The 18,899-nt window shown below is 44.7% G+C and overlaps 1 protein-coding gene across 1 annotated transcript in view; it reads right to left on the bottom strand.

Moving 5' to 3' along the window:
• Positions 1 to 18,899, bottom strand: part of mnat1 (MNAT1 component of CDK activating kinase) — a 33,570-nt gene that overhangs the window by 572 nt on the left and 14,099 nt on the right. The window contains exon 7 of the mRNA XM_028566203.1: positions 11,938 to 12,059. Coding sequence (XP_028422004.1) covers positions 11,938 to 12,059 — 122 coding nt within the window. The remainder of the gene's footprint in view (positions 1 to 11,937; positions 12,060 to 18,899) is intronic.

Here is an 18,899-nt window from a genome sequence, read left to right as displayed (position 1 = left end):
CCATTAAAGTATTATGGGTGTCTTTTATTTTTTAAGTGCTTACAGATGTATCCTGCCAAAGCCCCTTTTCAGGTTCTTAAGCAAAGCCAAAAGTCACTGTTTATTTTCACATTCATGCGCAGACAGAAAAACAGTTGAGCTGTTAATTTTGTCTCCACATCTTGTCACCACGGTGATAGATGTCCCTCTACTTATGAGTTGTGTGTGTATGAGGAGAGGGGGGGTGACCTGTGTCCCTAACCACCCTAATCCTTCCTCCACTGTGTTTTGTGCCGTCAAAAAGTGGTCATTGGGGGAGAAACCTGCTTTCTTGTAGCATCTTGACTACGAAGCTAAAAAAGCAAAGTCCTCCAGCAACCGAGACAACACGTAGCCTTGCCTCTCAATACTGTTCCCCCCCCCACACCCCCCACCCTGCAGAAATCAGAGTCCTGGCAGAGAGGGCTAAAGCCCTCACACGAGTCTGGCTTTGTGGCCCCTGTTCTTGTGAGCAGGAGAAAACTTCAAAGTGAAACGGGAATCAAGAGCACAGACAGCCCTCTGTGATTTCTGTGCCCATTCAAGCTGCTTTACAGAGTAACCTAACACCTGTGGGGAGGCTCAGAGAGACAGAAAATTGAGATGTGTGTGTGTGTGTGTGTGTGTGTGTGTGTGTGTGTGTGTGTGTGTGTGTGTGTGTGTGTGTGTGTGTGTGTGTGTGTGTGTGTGTGTGTGTGTGTGTGTGTGTGTGTGAGAGAGATGGACAGGGAGAAAAAGGTGTTAGACTACACGCTGAATAGATCATATTTTGCTTTGGTGTTTTATGATTGTGCGAGGTTCTTTGCTCGTAACACAATAAAACCTTTACTGAAAATAAAAGTTAAAACATATTCGCTAGCATGACTGGGACATAGACACAGAAAGTCAAACATTCATGAATATCACACAAGATGACCTTGTCATGTCTTACAATAGACCGTAAAAGTGAGAGGAAGAGCAGCAAGAGATGTCAATCAGCACACAAAGGCCACTCATCACCCACTAGAGAAGCAACACACAAGTTCAAAACAGGAGGCCCAGTGATTAATAATAACTTCATTAGGCCCAAGCTGCTGTAGCCTGTCCTTCAGAGCACTTGAGGGAGGTCTTCTCATATGGCTTCCTGCATCAGATGAGTGCTATCTATTGATTATATTGTACTGGGCCTTTTTAATGGTGAAAAAAGTGGGCTATTTACAGCTCGGCTAAGTCTGCTCTTCCTGCTAATCTAATCCCCAAGCTACTCATGTGGTCATTCCTTCCAAGAAAGCTGAGAGCTCTGTGTAACTTTATACCTGCCTGCCCCTAAGGAGAGAGAGAGAGAGAGCAAAAAGAGAACATGAAGGAGAGGGAGGAGGAGGGTGAGTGGTGGGAAGTAGAAGGAGGAGGTGAAATCACCTTTGGGTATCATCATCACAAACTCTCTTCTCTTAAACCAACCCTGTCTGCCCTCTGCTCACCCCTAACACCCAAGGTTAGTTCAGTTCTGCTCCATTAACTCAGCGGCCGTATCCGCATCTTCCTGTAAAGGCCCGCCGCATACATTTACATACACATGACCGGCTATAGAAGAAGCTGAAAGATGAACTAGACTCTTTTCACATGACTGTACTTGACAATGCTGAAACATTAAGAGTGGACTGGCAACACCTAAGACTTGCAACAACATGAAATGCATTAAAAATGTGCAGCACACTTTCCTACAAAAACAGGTAGTCTCTTTACACTGCTTTCAATCATAAAACGAGATACAACACACACACACACTATACCCCTCTGAAACAGACGCTTCAAGACCCTCTGACGCTACTGTTTCAATGTGCAGTGTGCACTCAGTCTCCACCCCCTCCCACCCCGTCACCCCCTCCATCCCCTCTCTCCCTTTCTCTCGGAGGACTGGACTGCCTTTTGTTCGCAGGGCCCTGAAACCCAAGCTGTGTCGGCCGGTAACATCTTTCACTCTCCGGGCCCCACTGGAGCATTAGCTGCAACTCGATATGGGTCTTTTCAAAGCCTCGTATTATTGGGTAAATATGGGTCACTTTGGACTGGCCCATTATGTCGCTTGGGGGGAGTGGGAAAAGACGAGTGCAGGTGATGAAGACAACTGAATGACACAGTACGACAGTGTGCGTGTCAGACTGCAATTGCCACAAGGGAATATGACAGGGGATTTCCATTAGTATACACACTCAAAAGACTGATGTATGTTTGGCCAGATGTTTTCTCGGATGAACATCTCAGCATGAGTGTCAAATTTAGATTTCTTTTTCTGTATTCTCAAAAGCATAATAGTTGATAAAGTGCATTATTTTCAACCTCTACTCATACCATCTGCTGTAACCACTTTCTTTCAAAAAGCCATGTGGATCAAAACTGTTCAGAGCCAACAGCATTTTTCCACTTGAGTCTGGAACTCTGAATACCTGGGCAATGTCTCCTGCTAATGCTAATAACGGTCAGAGATTTTCCTGACGGGACCCCGAAAGTATTCTCCTATCCGGCTGCCTGGAAAACACCGCACAGCCCCATCTCTAATTCAAAGTGAAAAGATAAGTGGCGTAATGTTCCGGCGGGGTTCTGCGTGATTTCCAGCTGAGAATGTGCGGCTCCTCTTTGTATTTAGATTGACGATGCTGCTGCGGAACGGAGGGTGTTTGGGTTCCTTGGGGAAATAGCTGTGAGGTTGGGACTCCAGAGGGAAAACAGCCAATATCAGACTGAGGTGCAGGTCTGCGTTGGGCTTCTTGTCTAGACTCCATGTGTTGGCTGGAATTGGATTAAGAAGAGCTGTGGAAGCCCAGGCTTGATGGAAAAGTCAGTAATGCTACAATGGCTTTTTTAGCAAGCAAACACTTAGTCAACATGCAAACGGCAGAGCAGACCCACGGGACAATGGAGCAATCTGAATCCGTCTTAAACAAAGCTAACTGTAGAATTACTGTATGTGGTTTGGCTGCTTTCTAAAGCCTAACAGTTCAAAGATGCTTACTCTGGATCAATGAAAGTTCATTTCCAGGATAATTGCCTGACGTCCGTCCGCTTTTGCTTTCTGTGTGTTGCCGTTCTCAAAATCCGTTCGCTTTGGGAAAACAATAACAAAGCTCGAACTAGCAAGCTACACACTGAAAATGGCAAGTTTTGAAGAAAATATGGATCGTGCAATAAGGCAATCATATGTTATAATATATAGCTCAATATGTTTACGGTATTTACTATCTAACTGGAATGTTTGGGACTGATTGGTGGGGAATGCTATGAAAGAAGTACACATGGTGATATCCAGCTAATTTAAATAGCTCACGTTACATTATCGTGTTAACTGTTAACTTCATTTAATATTGTATGTTGCATTCTTTGTTGCAAGGTGCAAATGTTCCACCAAAACAAATTCCTTCCCGAGACTATTTTGCAGAGCCAGCGCTGTGGGTCCGGAGCTTAGCGCTGCCCAAGACGATTGTGATTGGTTTAAAGAAATGCAAACAACCCGGAGCATTTTTTCTCCTATCCTAGAATGTATGTGTGGTGTAGACAGACTTTATTCTACAGCGCTGTGGAGATAGGTCTGGCAATGTGAGACTAAAAGAAGATAAATGGACTCCTTTAATGGAAAACTTGAGACAATATCTGAATGAATGGGATTTTCTAAGGGAATTCATAAATTCTGAAGTCCAGCTGCTTTTTTTATTTCAAAGCACTGACCTGAGACCTAAGCCTCAGCTTGGCACCTGTCTGCTTTCACAGCACCCTCACTGATCCATGGTCAGCATTTGTTTATACTTCAGATGAGAATTTTTGAATTCAGCTTCTCGTCAGCATGATTCATGACCCACACAGAGTACGCTGACTTTCAGGCAGTTGGAGAGATAAACTATGTATTCTTTTCAAAGGAACACTGGAAGGAAAAATGACATCTGCAAAGATAAATCCATAAAACCTACCCTACTTGAGACCACTCCAAGGACTGAAACCTCATTAACTAGGTTTATTAAAGCGAAAACTTAGACTGGTGTGTTGAGTGCACAAAGAGGGCAGCTGACAAGCACAGGGCAGGCTATATCTGAATTGAGGCTGCCCCATACTTCTGAAAGGCCAGTCATGAGGTTGCTGGATGGCAGTGTGAATGTCCGGAAGTCTTCCTTTAGCGCTTTGCTCCGGCAGCGGTTGAGGATTCCTGGCCTGGAAATGATGGGGGCTGGAGGGGGGGTGCAGAGCCACACACCTGCCAGATGATTTGTCATTATAGAGGGGTCAGCACTCAGCTGTCACCCCCTAATCACCCATCCTACCCCTTATGTCAACCCCCCTTTACGCCCCAAACTCCACTCCAGTCCTCCAAAAACACCCCTTGCATTCCTCAGGCAGCTCCGGTTTCACTCACAGCACTGCTGCCCCATCTGCCCCTCCTTCCTACACTCTACCCTGAGAGAAAATGTACCCCTGTGAGAGACACAGCACACTGAGTGCATTGTGTGTATGTGCAATGTGTGCTTATGCCCCTATGTGTGGGTCTACACAATTCACGTGTGTGAATACATGTTTTTCTTAGGGCAGAGCTGTTTGTATCAATACCGATGGCGAACCGATGGAGCAGAATTTTACCAGTGGAGAACGTGTGAATTAGTCCAGGCTGCAGTCCAGAAACAAAACCCCCGCAGACAAGCCAAACACAGAGGACTCTCACAGGTATACTATATCTGTCAACAGTGGTCTTTCATCACCACGGGTCAAAGGTCACACTCTTTTCCACTGAATGCAGCTTCCTCTGGGACATGCAAGTGTGTGAGACAGATCCTCAGCCATCAGCATACCCACGGTCCACCAGATTATCTCAAGTTGTACTCTGTGAGTGCGTCTGAGGGGGGCTCAATGTGGTTACATCATATCTCACAAGCCTATAGACCCCTTATCCATTATCGTGTGTCTTATCATCACCACCGACATGCTGAGTTTGCCTCTCTGCATCCCAAAAGACAGGAGGAGAAAGACGTGGGTGTAGCTAACAATTAGTTAAGGGGAGAACATGTTTAGAGTGTTAACAGAAGCTTTGGGTGACACTTGACATTAACGCTTATAGAAATACATTCTCATGTGGAGTGACTGACAACCTGTGAGCTGTCTTTAACATTGTAGCTTGTTAGTTGCACTGATAAAGACTAAGAGGTACACTTGTTTTGTGTCTATGAACAACAACATTGTTGAGGTGCCCATGATAAAGGCCTATCGTGCTACTTGTGCCCAAACATCACTTCCTGGTCCAAGCATCACCTGTCACTACTCATCCAGGGCTCTCTTGTGTGTTGGCCCTGCACCGCCTCTGTCTGACCTGATGGGGGCAATAGAGGCTGGCTGACTGGCTGGGCCAGTGGCCTCACACCTAACCGCAGCAGCCGTGGGGCTTGGGGAGGCATCACACATCCCGCTAGCCACTTGATACAGAGAGCATCTTTCTTTTGTCTCCTGAGCTGCCACTTGATAACTCTGCCCCCTGGAGAGCTTAGAGGAAGGAGGGGCGGGGGACAAACCAGACTGGAGAGGGAGGATAATGACATGACATCAGTGTCATCGTTAACCAAATGGGGCCGTAAACAATGGAAGGACATATGCTGTTCAGTGAATGGCTGCTAGCACAAGGCACACCCATATATACACACAGCTAAACGCCTTGAAAGTTAGCTGTAACATTCCCGATACAGGGAGGAAGAATAGAGTTGTCTCAGGGGGATAGGTCGCCTCCACAGGTATCAGTTACTGAAGCACCTCAAGCACTGAGCAGAGGCAAAGAGGCTATCATTGATGGAGAAAGATGGGAAAAGAGCAAAGAAGGGGGGATAAAGGAAACAGAAAAAGGCAGGGAAAGGTACAGCAGTGGGAGGGTGATAATTCATACATCATAGTAAGGAAGTACCTCCTACCATGAGGTGTGCGTGGCAAGTCCCCACAGCCAAGCCCCACATGATGGTAGTTTGTTTTCTTTCTCCAGCTCTTAAGAGGGAAAATGAGCCAGCTAATCCCCCGGTACATTGCCAGGCCCTTTGCCCCGGGGCTGAAGAGCTATAAGCACCATCATGCTCAAAATCCAAGCATGCAACTCTAAAAAGATCAGTGTGTGTTAAAATAGTCAGAAGACATCACCTCACCCTACGCTGGGTGTTGACCCGGTCGCCTCTAGGCTGTGACACAAATAAAACTGGAGGCAAGAGACACTGTTATACTCAGAGTTCAATGTCTGCTGATGTCTCTTTCGCTCGCAATGGCCTGGTTTGGCCTGGCCTGGGTTCATCTTGGGAGGAGACTACTGGTCTGTCTGGCACACAGCCCACAGAGGGAAAACAATAACACTAAAAGCAGACCTCTTTCAGATGACCAGAATACACAACACAGACAAATGTTTCTCCCGCTCTGTCATTCTGTAATGCCCGCTCTTTGGGTCAGTAGTGACTCAGTAAACAGCACAAGTAAAAAGCCTGCAGTCAACTACAGTGCATGCTTATTTTGACTCATACTTCAAGAAAAGATCAATATTTGCACAGATCTCTGGGAGGGGAAACAATAGTGATCTGGCCTCCACCAGCTCTGTCTGTTAATGGTCTGTTTACTGAAGACAGACGGGATAATGGCCTGGGTGGGGGCTGGTGGAGAGTCGGATGGTGGCCACGCTCCACTCTGTTTCTGATCCAGTTAGTAACGAGGAGACTTAGTACCTACAGTACAAGAAGCTGAGTATGAAAGCAATGTGGTGGCTAGATGCTGTGAATGAAGATGTGGCATTGTGCTGACACAGGTTTGCAAGTCAAATAGCTGGACTTGAGCCTCCACACTTTTATAATGCCTGCCTCTCTTTTGGTTATGCAAATTTTAAATCTGAGAGTTCCACTGCTACAGTCGAGCTTTTAGATCTAAGCTATGGAAACACTTAAATGGTCAGAGAAGCACTGCATTGAAGTCTATAGTTACTGGCAATGCTGGATCTAGTAACACAAGACAGTGGCACACGCGATGAGTCTGTATTGTGGAAGAAAGGAGGATATCAAATATCTGAGTAACCAAGTTCAGCTTTAGGTCTTGGTTATGGTGGCAACCCCAAAGTATTTTGGAAAAGCCCATCATGTTATGCAAGAGCCAAATAAACAAGTTTTCCCATAAATTGTACTATTTGGCAAAGTCACATAATATTTTAATTGGCTGAATGAGAGCAAACTATGTGCCTTGAGACATTATCTAATAGTAGTAAAAGTAGATCAAAGCACACTGCTCTTGAGGGAGTTCATCTAAGGTCATGCTAACCGGCGCCCAGTCTCCAGCTCATAACTTAAGCATCAAAGCTGGGTTTGTGTGAGAAAGAGTGCATGAGTGCCTGACTATTTGAGGCCAAGAATACAAGACCAGTCTCTCCAAGGTGCCATCACTCTGCTCCCGTCAGTCTCAGCACTCTGACGTGCCGGTGCTTCACCTCAGGTCCCCCGTGGTCAGTGACCTCTGACCCTGCCCCCCCACCCCTGGCCCTTTCAATGGATATGCGCCCTGCAGGGATCACAGAACCTGGGATACATGGAAAAGCTATTCATGGCGATTTCTGGAAATTCCTTTGGAGTAGCTGTTTTCTGCATATTGAGTGAAAAAGAAGAATATCATGGCTGACTTGCACTTTCATCACAGAGTCAGAGGGAAAAGCAGGGGGAGGAAAGAATGATTTGTATGCAATTTAAACCTCATATACTCCAATTTAGTGATGGCAGAAATGGATTCAAGAGTACTCTATGGACCATGTTTAGTAGCCCTGCTAAACTCCCAGAGCCAAATCCAGGGTCACTGGTAGAGCTGGAAAGATGGAGAGCTCAGACCTGGAGTCAGGCCAACCAGGCAGGGAGAGGCTAGCAAAGCCGGCTGCCAGGAACTGAGGGCTGTGATGGCACCACTGACTATTCTGGATATCTCCCTCCCACCAAAGCACTTAACATGCAGTATAAGCCAACACACAAACAAACAAACAAACAGATACACACACCATTCACATAAACACGCAGACGCCAAGGGATGCTTGGAAAGCTAAAGAACACAGGCAGGAGGAGAGCATCACTCAGAGACCCATTAACCCTTGGCTCCCAACCAGAACAGTGAGCAGGCGTCCTTTAAGTACATGTTAAACATAGCTAGTCTATGTGTGTGTGCACAAGTGATTTATGTACTTCTGTGTGTCTATGTGTATGTACATATGTCCATAAAAAGATTGAGTCACTTTAAAAGAAGACTTGGGGGCAATGTCCAGGGGATGAAAACGATTTGTTGTTCTCTGTGTTTATGAATGGTCATAGAAAACTATCCATCGCTATTTAACTCACAAGGTGTCTGTTTTGGTGAGCAAAAGTGCTCTGAGGACTACTTCCTTGTGCGGAGAAGTGTATCCCCAGGAGACCAGCTCCAGACTAAACACTCTGCTCATTCAGCTGTTCCCCTTCACCCCACCGACAAGAGACGGATGCTTGACAAGCGCTCCCAACAGAAAACCTCACTTTTTCCACCAATTATAGAAAGCAATGCGGAGTGGGGGGAGGAGGCAAAACTTCATAATATTATATACACTGGCATTTGGCGAAGCGCATTGAGCAACCTCTGTCAGAAAGAGATGGGCTAATTTCAGGGCGACCTGTGCCAACACAAACAACTGTTCTGGCTAGCTTTCTTGTCAGCACTTGAGGTTTGAGTCAAATTTTTCAATGCTCCGCAGCCAATTTCTCTTTCCCCTATTTTTCCCCCCGTATGATTTGTCCTTGTCCAGAGCCTAGTCTTTCATCGCCTACGCACTCAGAGCTTTAAAAGTATTTTCGTAGAGAACAAACTCAGGCTGAGATGCTCATCTACACACACAAGCAAAAATAGGATGTAACATTTTCTTCCAGGTCGCCAGCATGTGGGCTCATCTACAGAAACTGGTCTTTTTTCACTAAAATGCAGGCATGACTTTATTGGTGCTGTGTTTTTTTATGTATCCAAGTGCTTCCATTCAGGTTATGTCCGTCAGCAGGCGCAGGGTCGGCGTGAGGAGGCGCTTCAGTCTCTGGCTGCCGTGTGCTGGGATTCATATCACAGTCATGATAATGTAAACATCATATGTTTCCGTTTGTGTCTCCAATGCAGTATTTACTTCTACTTTGATTTTGTTTATTAGAGGCTTTTACTGTTCAACATAAAAGCAAGGAGCCATGGCAGGACATTTGGAGTACAGGCTGTAATGTTACATTCATAGTCTACTCATAATTCTCACGGCTCACACATGGTTCTGGGTATGTGCCAGTCAATGAGATGGACAGCACTATACTGCCATTATAGAAACCTCACACAGTAGGGGTCCTATCCTCTGTGGCAAATCATACGCACCTATGCACATCAGGGGGAGAAGCATTTGGTTATGCATGTGTGTGTGGGAGGGGTTGGGGGGGTGTAGATGTTGAGGTGAACGCTGAATGGGCATTTTGGAGGCCCCTGTTGCCTGAACATGCAGCCTTTACTCTGCTCCAGTATTGAGGCAGCTGTCTTTAATATAGGAGCTCAGCTCAGCCCATATTTATTCAGGTACAGCTGACAAAGAGGGAGAGACAGTGAAAGAGGCGTGGCCCTTCTTTTTCCTGGCAGCCGTGCAGCACTCCTGCGGTTTTTTGGGGGCAAAGGGACAAGGCGAAAGAGACACAGACACTGAGATAGAGGGAGAAAGAGAGCGGCGTAGAAGAAAAGAGTGAGTTGAAATAAAAAGCACGGCTCCAGTCACTCCTGGGTTGACTGGACATCCTGTGCAAGAGACCAGCCCCAGAGGCCCCGGGGCCACCAGGGAGGGGGTGTGTGAGCTCAACTATCCAGTCTCACTTGATGGCTATGTCCAAGACAAATCACCAGTGGTGCTGCTGTCACTGTGGGCATTGACCAAGACAAACAGCCGTGTTTTAAAATAAGTACCTGGCCCCTCACAGCCCCTTTCACCTCATCCATGCTCAGGCACATCCATATCTCCTCACACATTCAAGCATATTCCCTTCACAGGTCATAGGACTGGAACTGTAGTCCAACTCTCTACACAGGGGACTCACTTTTCACCCTCTCAACGCTGTCTGCATTTTCTCTCCTCTGCACACACACTTGTGAATATCTACCACATCACACAACTCCCATGGAGGCCAAAATGCTGGGACTGCAATAACAGGGGTGAGTGTGGGTGTGTATGACAAAGTGTATAGTAGGTTTAAGGGACAACGTATGTATGCATGTCTATGTGCAAGCTTGATCATCTATGTATATCTGATCTTGCATGCACAAAACCTCAAACTTAGCTGAATCACAAACTGCCAACTGTGCAGAAGTGTCAGCACTATTCCTTGCTTTTACTTAACAGCACATTGCATCTTGGGAGTTGTGGTTTGTCTGAACGGGCCTGTCTGTGTCGCTGCCTGCGGCCTGCACCATTGGGACTGGTGTTCCTCGGTGAACAGAACCTCATTTATCTCTGTGGCAGAGCCCTTCCTCTCCAGCACTGGTCCTCCTGGACCCCTGAACTGCTGACACCGGGCCCCCCCTCCTCTTCCTCCGCTCCTCTGAGCTCCAGCATGCGGCAAAAATTGTGAGATGTGTTTCATCTGCATATTGATCAGCCTGGCCAAAAGAAGTCGGACCTCAGCACTTCACTGAATACATAATGTAAATAAGTACCAGTTATTCTGCTTAAACTCTACCGCAATCCTTTAAAGGGAAAATGTATCACCTTAAGTAGGTCATTTTCCAGGTAATTAGGTATATGTGATTATGCAATAAAAGTCGATATGAACTTTATCTGAAGAATAAAGAAGAATAAACTAGAAAACCCTTATCCTAAACATGCTGACATTATGTACATATCCACACATCTCAGCCAAATGAAGGTTATTGTCAGGGTGAAGCAGTGCTGAAAGTCAATGAGCTCGCCCAAAAAGACTATGACCCCGTTTAGCTCCTGTCACCCAATAAAAGCAGGCCGCTCTCAGTGTGTGGGCAGGCTTTAGTGCCAGCCAGTTGCAGTGCAGATGGCTGGGCGCTGGGCTGTCTGATGGATAGCTTACATTCGGCGAGAACTGGACCAATGGCGTCGTGGATTGATTGGCCCAAAGGGGCCGTCGGGGAAAGCACTTCCTGTGTGTGTTAATGGACACTCCTACAGAGGCACTGTGGCGGCTTGTGGCAGGGTGATGGTTGTTACTCCTTCTCTCTCTCTCTCTCTCACTCTCTCCCAGCCCTGCTCATTTGCTTTCCCTCTCCCAGTGAATCAGAGGAGAGTCAAGTGAGACGAGCCAGGCTTTCCAAGCAGACTGACTCTAGCAGCTACTCTAACTCTACATCAAAACCTTGACAATACACTACTTTAGCTATGTAATAGAATTACAAAACTACACAATTTAAGTTGAATCAGTAAAACCTGATTTTACCTGTCCTGTAGCTTATTATAATTTCCTAGAAAGGAACTGTACATTTTTGGGGAGGTCCTTTAAAAAAAACTTTATAATTAGGTATCAATTACAAGGAAAATTGAGACAGTATTCAGTTGGTATCTTTTTTATTAATTAATTAATTAATTACAATTAACTGATATTATAAGTTAGCGATGGCAGGTCAGCTAAACCTTTACTCTTTTATTGCACTTTATATTTACTTGGGATTAAAGGGAGCAGTTCTTTTAAGGACATTTCACTGAAATTCAAGAGCGGCTTAGAAATTGGACCCAACTAATTAATCTCAAGAGAACAGAACTTTGTCTCTATTTTTCCTATAGCCTACTTGGCACCAAATGACATAGTTCTTTCCAGGAAACTTCCAAAGAATTTATGAGGAAATAATGGACCTGTTATCGGGGTATTCTTCTTTCATTCAACTTGTGTGAGTGTGTAAATAAATTTGTACCCGAGTCTGCCCAGCTGCTCCAGTTCAGGCACTAAGGGGCCATAGGTTTCAACTTGAAGGGGGTTGTAGTGGTACAGAACTTCCTCTATCTTAGGAGCAGGCTGAAGAGACACCGTCTGGCGCTGAAAAAACAACAAGGAAGAGAAAACAATCAAGACGGGACAATAATCTTATTGTCTTAGTTTAGTATGCAATGGAACACTGGAAACTATGGCACAATCAAGATGACACAAACAGGAAAAAAAAATATTTAGAAAAGGCTTCATGTCAATCAAACCGCAGCATTAACAACCACCAGTTCTTGACTGACTGGTTTGGCAATAGTTTTATTCAGCAACATTTCCACTATCCCGAGGCACTGCTGGTTTGGTGGAGAAACCTAACTGGGCATGTTTTTAGAGGTCAACACACTGTTGGCAACTCAACAACTATTCCTGATGGGAATCTGATCAAGAAGAAACAAACATAACATCATGCAGGAGAACTGTGGTGGGGAAATTCTAAGTAATGACAACACCACTGTTGTTGCATCCACATGACACAGCCTTCCGTAATCGCGCACGTGCCCCCACCCCTCCTCCACACAGTTGCTAGTAGCCAAGTAGGACACGGAGGATTAAAAAAAACATGATGGACTCTTCAGAAGAGGTAATTATCTTCACTCGAGTTTCTGTGCACAAGTCACCGGACGACAACAAATTCTAAATACAGCCATGCGGAGAAATACAGAGAGTTTTGTGAAGCTGATAGTCTCAATTAGCTTTGTATCAACTCATTTTGCAATGACTTGAATGTAACGGACGTTCATTAATATAAAAAAGTTACGCACTAAAGCTTTAATTTGGTAGGCTAGTGTAAGTGTGTAGGAAGTGCCATGTTTGTGGGTTTAGCTGTGATTATTTACTATTTGCGTTGTCTTTCCGCAGACCTAAAACAATGTCGATCTAAACTGGGTGAATCTAAATGTCACTGAAATTAGGCAAATCCTCAGCATAGTTCAACTTACAGAAGTTATACAAAATTGTTACACTGTCCCTCCAGAAAAACGTGATTATGCAATCGCATAATTCAATGCATAATCAGCCAAAGTCTGCATATTTATGTGGGGGCCGCATTTTTGCAAATACGCCGCACTTTTGCCGCATAAATTGCCGATTTCCACGCAAAATATGCGGGGCTTGCATGATTTCATAATCCCCGCATTTTTGTTGCAAAAAAGTCACATTTATCTTAGTGGAAAGTTGAAAAATGTTGTGTTTACTTCACACAAGAGTATAAATATCCCGCATATTCCATTGCATTTTTTAAGAAAACGTGCCGCATAATCAAGGATTTTTGCCCGCAACAATCACAAAAAAACTCAGCATTTTTCTGGAAGGACTGTGCTACAGTCATAAGACCTGCAGTGTCAAGGACAGAAAACTGTAGTCTGAAAAACCCCTTCAATCCATAATTACTCAAAGTTAAGATTTCAGTCAGGCTACTCCAGTTCCTACTTTTTAAGGACACTGTAGATTTGTTCGATTTGGGGCTCTGCAATCAAAGGGGGATTTCCACACAGCGTCAGACCACTTTGATTTCTCCAGCATTTAAGTAATGAGACTCAGAAGATGAGCCAGACTCATGAAACAAACCTGGAATTAAAAAGATGAATCCTAAACAAACACTGACTATTTTAGAGAGTAGCAAAGGAACTCAGACAAAGCAGAGATAAATAGATAAGTGAGAAAGCAAAGAAAAGACTAGTGGGGGAGTATAAACAACAGAACACAGAGGGGAGCTGATGAAAACCAAACTAAACGAGTAACATGTGCCCCGCGGCCTCAAACTGCCCGCCCTCACACATGCTTTGGCCCATGCGAGCGCACATACAGGGAAATAAAACAACCAAATCTGAGCTGGAAGTTACAAAAGCACCGAGTGATGAACACTGAGATGAGACAGCAATGGATGCAGAGTTTGTCAGCCAAACACAACATAATGGTAATTGTTCTAATAAGACCAGCATATAGCCAATAAACCCACACCCAAAGAAAACTTATACTGTACTCTTATAACATAATACATCATCAATATATTGTGTTGAAGCAATCCAGGATTTATTTTGTCATTGGGTTATTTTTATACTTTTCTTCAACGTGCCTCATCAATTTCTACTTTAGTGTGTGATTTCCTTAATTTTCCAGTAGGGTTGGGTGATATGACAATGTATACCGTTAAACAATATAAATGTATGTATATCTGGCTGTATTAGGCCATTGTAGGCAATGTTGCAAATCAATGAGCAGGACTACTTTACAGCAGTATTATGTTTTTATACAATGTTAGCATCAATGTCACGTACTTAATTCACTATATTAGCTAAACATAAGACACTCCTTTCTACTTATTTTATCCATAAACAGTTATTCAGTAGATTCTTTTAGAAAATGTACTATATCACTATATATATCAATATTACAATATAACTTGACATATACTGGGATACAGGATTTTATCCATATCATCCAATACTTTTTCCCAGAATGACTTAACTATCTTAACAGAACGAGCCTGAACCCGTTGCATTCAGTGGTGGTTTATACATGTAGGTGGGGGAGGGAGCAGATGAGTGAGAGAAATAGTGAAAGAACGTCTACTCAAAACGCCATGTATTTTGGCAGCATTACCTTATGCTTATGAAACTACTGCTGCTGAAATAACAAGTATTGTTCTTTTCCAGGATTGAGTTATTAATTTTTATATAATAAATAAAATCACATCAAACCTTTGCTCCTTGACTGTAAGATCTGTTGGTTAACTTACTTAATCCCAAATAATAAGAAAAAAAAACACCCAATCAAATAATGGACCCAAGAACAGATGGTATTTTAGCCTATTGCCCATATCCGCATGCCCTGTTTTTAAACACTATTTAATGCTTTAGATTTACATTGTTGGGTTTTTCCTTTAAAACACAAATGCTAGACATGCTTCTTTATGGTTTTCATTCAACCTTAAACCCCAAGGTGCCAGTGATCCCCTATCCTGTCCCATCCATTCACCCAACACGGTAGAGCCCCACCACAGGCTAATGAAACCCAGACCAACAGACCCAAACCCAGTCACTCTCCCTCATTTTCACACTCCTTCAGTCTCTCCATCCATCTTCTTACAGACTTTCAGCACTAACTCCCCTACTGCGCCAATCACTGGGACGAAGGGTAGAGTGAGAAGCAGAAGAAGAAAAGTTTACAATGTTGGAGCAGTAGGAAAGAGAGAGGCAAATTGGGAGTTGCAGATAGCTAAAGGGCAGTAAATCTGATTTTTGAGCGACAGTCAGAACAGAGCCAACCCCTAGTCTAGAGAAATTTCTGTTGCATTCCTCTGCAAGGGCACCTTGAAAACTGCAGAGACACATCATTACAAACAAACACAGCACAAGACATGCATACACAAGAACCAGCTTTGCTCTTCTGAATATATTTACAAAAAAAAATCTGCAAGCAAATTATTGATTTCTAGTACTTCTATCTTTCAATCATGAACTCATTATGTCGTAAATTACGGCATTTGAATGTTGTTTTCCAAATGCTCCGGTGAAAGAAAGCAACAGAAGGGGAGAGATAGGGGACCCCCAGCTGGTCACAGCAGAGCAGAAATGGCTAAGGGACTAGGGGCCACTGGAACAACACCACTGAAAAAGCCAACACAAACATCTGCTTTTCACATCACGGAGGCGCACTTTACTACCTACACAAAATTATGTGTGCCCTCATGATGCTTTCAAGTTTGTGTATAACTGTTTTTAAGACTCTTAGTATACCCCTGTGACACTAAAACCAAACTCTGGGGGTCATCAATCTTAATAAAACTGCAGGGGAGGATGATTTGAGGAAATCACCATCGCGCCAGAGGGAGTAGTCCTGCTTCTTCTGGTCTTGTGATCCTCCTACATCTAACCTCAGGTCCAGATAGAGTTATAGTGATCTTGCAATACCAGCTTCAATTTCCAGGAGTGGAATCGTTTTAAAAAGGTCAAGTAATGCCGTCACTGTTGCCTGTCCTCATGTTTGTGGAGGGGACTGAGTGCTGGCTTGGAAAACTGTTAAGCACTCCATATGCTTCTGGGGGGGTTGAATTTGGCTCGTGATGTGCCGTCATTTTACTCTTTCTCTTTACTTTCTCATTTTAACTCTGCTGTCCATCTTAACAGTGCCCTCTGGGAAAGCAACAGGGTTAACCCATTTGACAGTGTGATATGACAGATATTCATGTGACTTTTACGGGACAGGGGTCTCATAAAAGTCACATTACTTGTAAAGTATGAGAGGTCGGCCCCCGAGGCATAGCATAAAATGTACCAAAGTTTACATTAAAAACGAGATGAATGGGATGCTCCTAGATTTGAAAAAATTTATTGACAAGCCAGATTTGTTTTCCAATCACTGACTTGTTTATTTTATTACCTGCCAATGATCCCAAATGTTTTTAAGTATTACTTCTACTACTACTTCTATACTTTTACCATTTGCATTTTAAAATGTTGTCATAAACGTTCTGTCAGAAAGCGGTGAAGGAGGTCTTATCCAAAATCCACGATGCCAATCTCAGCTCATTGGTCAACAGCTAAAATGGGTCACCACTAAGAATGCCACCAGAAACTCATGCTACACACACACACACACTGCACGATCATCAACACTATCCAGGCCCCCCCCAACTCTCCTCTGACTTTGCAGCTCAGCAGGACACATCAAGGTGGCTTAGAGACTAACCTCTCCATCAGCACCTCCCCACAACATCCACAGACACACACAAAACCACATACAGTTGCATGCTTCCCAAGGGTTTCGGGGGGCCACAGCTGGCTCCAACAGAGCTCCAGAGGCAGTGAGGCTCTCGTCACTAATGCACAATGTGATAATGAGAACAATGGAAAGGGAAACAGTGGTCAGCATTGTATAGAGGATACAATTATTAAACCCAGTTATGGGCCAGCCTAGTGCCATCCCATCCTCAGCTCTCACTTCCACCTTCTTCCCTGGCACTGCCAGTGCTTCTGTATGGATAAAGAGCTTTGGGCTGCCCACTGGCCCACAGAGCAGCAAGTAGCAAGTGTAAAAGCTGCTGCCCACACAGTGCCTCCCCTCGCCTTACAAGTTTAAATATAACCGTCTGTCCAGTGGCAGCTGCCCCAGCGCAAAGCCCCTAAAGCTGACAACTCCTTTTTTCCGCTGGGCTGGGCGAGGCCTACCTAACAGGACCAAGCCAGGGGCAGGGGCAGAGGTGTGAATGCCTACATGTGCTAGTGCCAATCAGGGCTGACGGTTCTCTTTACCCCCTGAGCTGACCCCCTCTCTCCCTAGGCCAAAGGGCAAGGGGTTATGCACTCTCCCACATAAAACCATTGGTTTGTGGACATTTATATATATGACAACACAAATATCTGCCTGGTATTATTTGTCTCAAGAGTGTGAATAAGGGAAATGAAAATGAAGATTGTGAACTAGTGAGTGGGGGTTGGGGCCAGTATGTAGCCACAACCTTGCAGGTAAAACAGGTTAGGCCAGTCTGCCCGAGTAAAGTAAAGGAGAGCTTGGCCTGCGCTGACGAGTATGTCTACTGAGCAGAGGTCACTGTAGAGGACAACTAAACCAAGTAAATCAGGCCTGAGTAAACAAACTCACACCATGAGCGTGTGTGTGTGAGTGTTTGTACTTGTGTTTGTGTTTTCTGTGGCAGTCAAATACCACTGCCTAAGTGTAGAATGGAATAAAGCCAGAGAGAACCCGGGGTTATTTCCGTCAGCTACACATCTATGTTTAGGGATAAACTTTCCACCCACATTTGGCCGACTGTGTGTGTGAGTTGCTCTTTGTTTATGTGTGTGTGCCGTCTGCTTTCATTAGGTGCCCATGCTGGCCTCGTCAGGTATGTCAGCTGCTCTGCCGCCTGTGAGGAGTGGATTGGGGCTCAGCAGTGCTGGAACCTAGGACCTTTCATCTAAGATGGCGCTGAAAGCTGCCCCAAGGTGGAGAGATTCCCTATCGGTCAACCACTTTCAGGAATGGGACAGTGTGGCAGCTGAGGACATTCCCAAACACGTACACTCTTAGACTAGAAAACATAATAACTTTACTGGCAGAAACAAACAAAGCCAACATGATTAAAAGCTATCAAAAACAAGATTACTCATACAAATCAAATTTATATGCTAATAACCCTCAACTCATGTTCACGTTTTTCTCTGAGCAGGTGCTTGGCACTGAGTCTGGTCTTATGTGTCAGACAACAACAAGCAACCTGTTTAAACAGTGAATAGTTTCCTCCCTCCTATACAGAGAGTCTCTTTTGAGATCAGCGGACATCTATTTTAAAAAGACACTTTATTCTTCAAAGGATGTTTACTCAGACTGGGTGAGGGGAGTGTGCGTTTTGTTTGTGTGTGAGTGTGAGTGTGAGTGTGAGCGTGTGAGCGTGTGTGTGTTCTCGGTTCAATAGAGTGCCTGCAAAGTGAGGGATTAGTCAGTGATTCCAGACCATTCCTGAGGCAAGACCAGGCCCATCCCACCTCACATCACATCACACCTGGACCGAGACTACTTTCCCTCAGGATTGGCTAACTTCCTCAAGCATCCGTTCACCAACATGTTAACACACAACCAGAATAATTAGGATCAGGGTTGGAGTCCCCTTCACCAACTCCTGGAAAATCACCCAGGCAGTGTAGTGGCAGCATAGCTGAGATGCCCACATGCATGTTCCCAGTAAACAACATGACACAACTAGATGCAAGATTAGATCACTCTTTAAATCAAGACTGGGGAAGCTGAGGAATAATTGGCATCCTCACGTTCCATGGATTGGACGGCTCAGAGACAGGCAGATATGTCATTCCACAAGTAACGGCTCACCTTGGCCCGGGGTGAAGCAGCTGGCTGAAGTGCTAGTTGGGCAGGTGGTGGTGGGTAAGGGGGTGC

Source organism: Perca flavescens, chromosome 20, assembly GCF_004354835.1.
Source record: "Perca flavescens isolate YP-PL-M2 chromosome 20, PFLA_1.0, whole genome shotgun sequence".
Taxonomy (NCBI): Eukaryota; Metazoa; Chordata; class Actinopteri; order Perciformes; family Percidae; genus Perca; species Perca flavescens.
The sequence above is the reverse complement of the archived record's forward strand: the minus strand, read 5'-3'. Positions and strand labels throughout refer to the sequence as shown.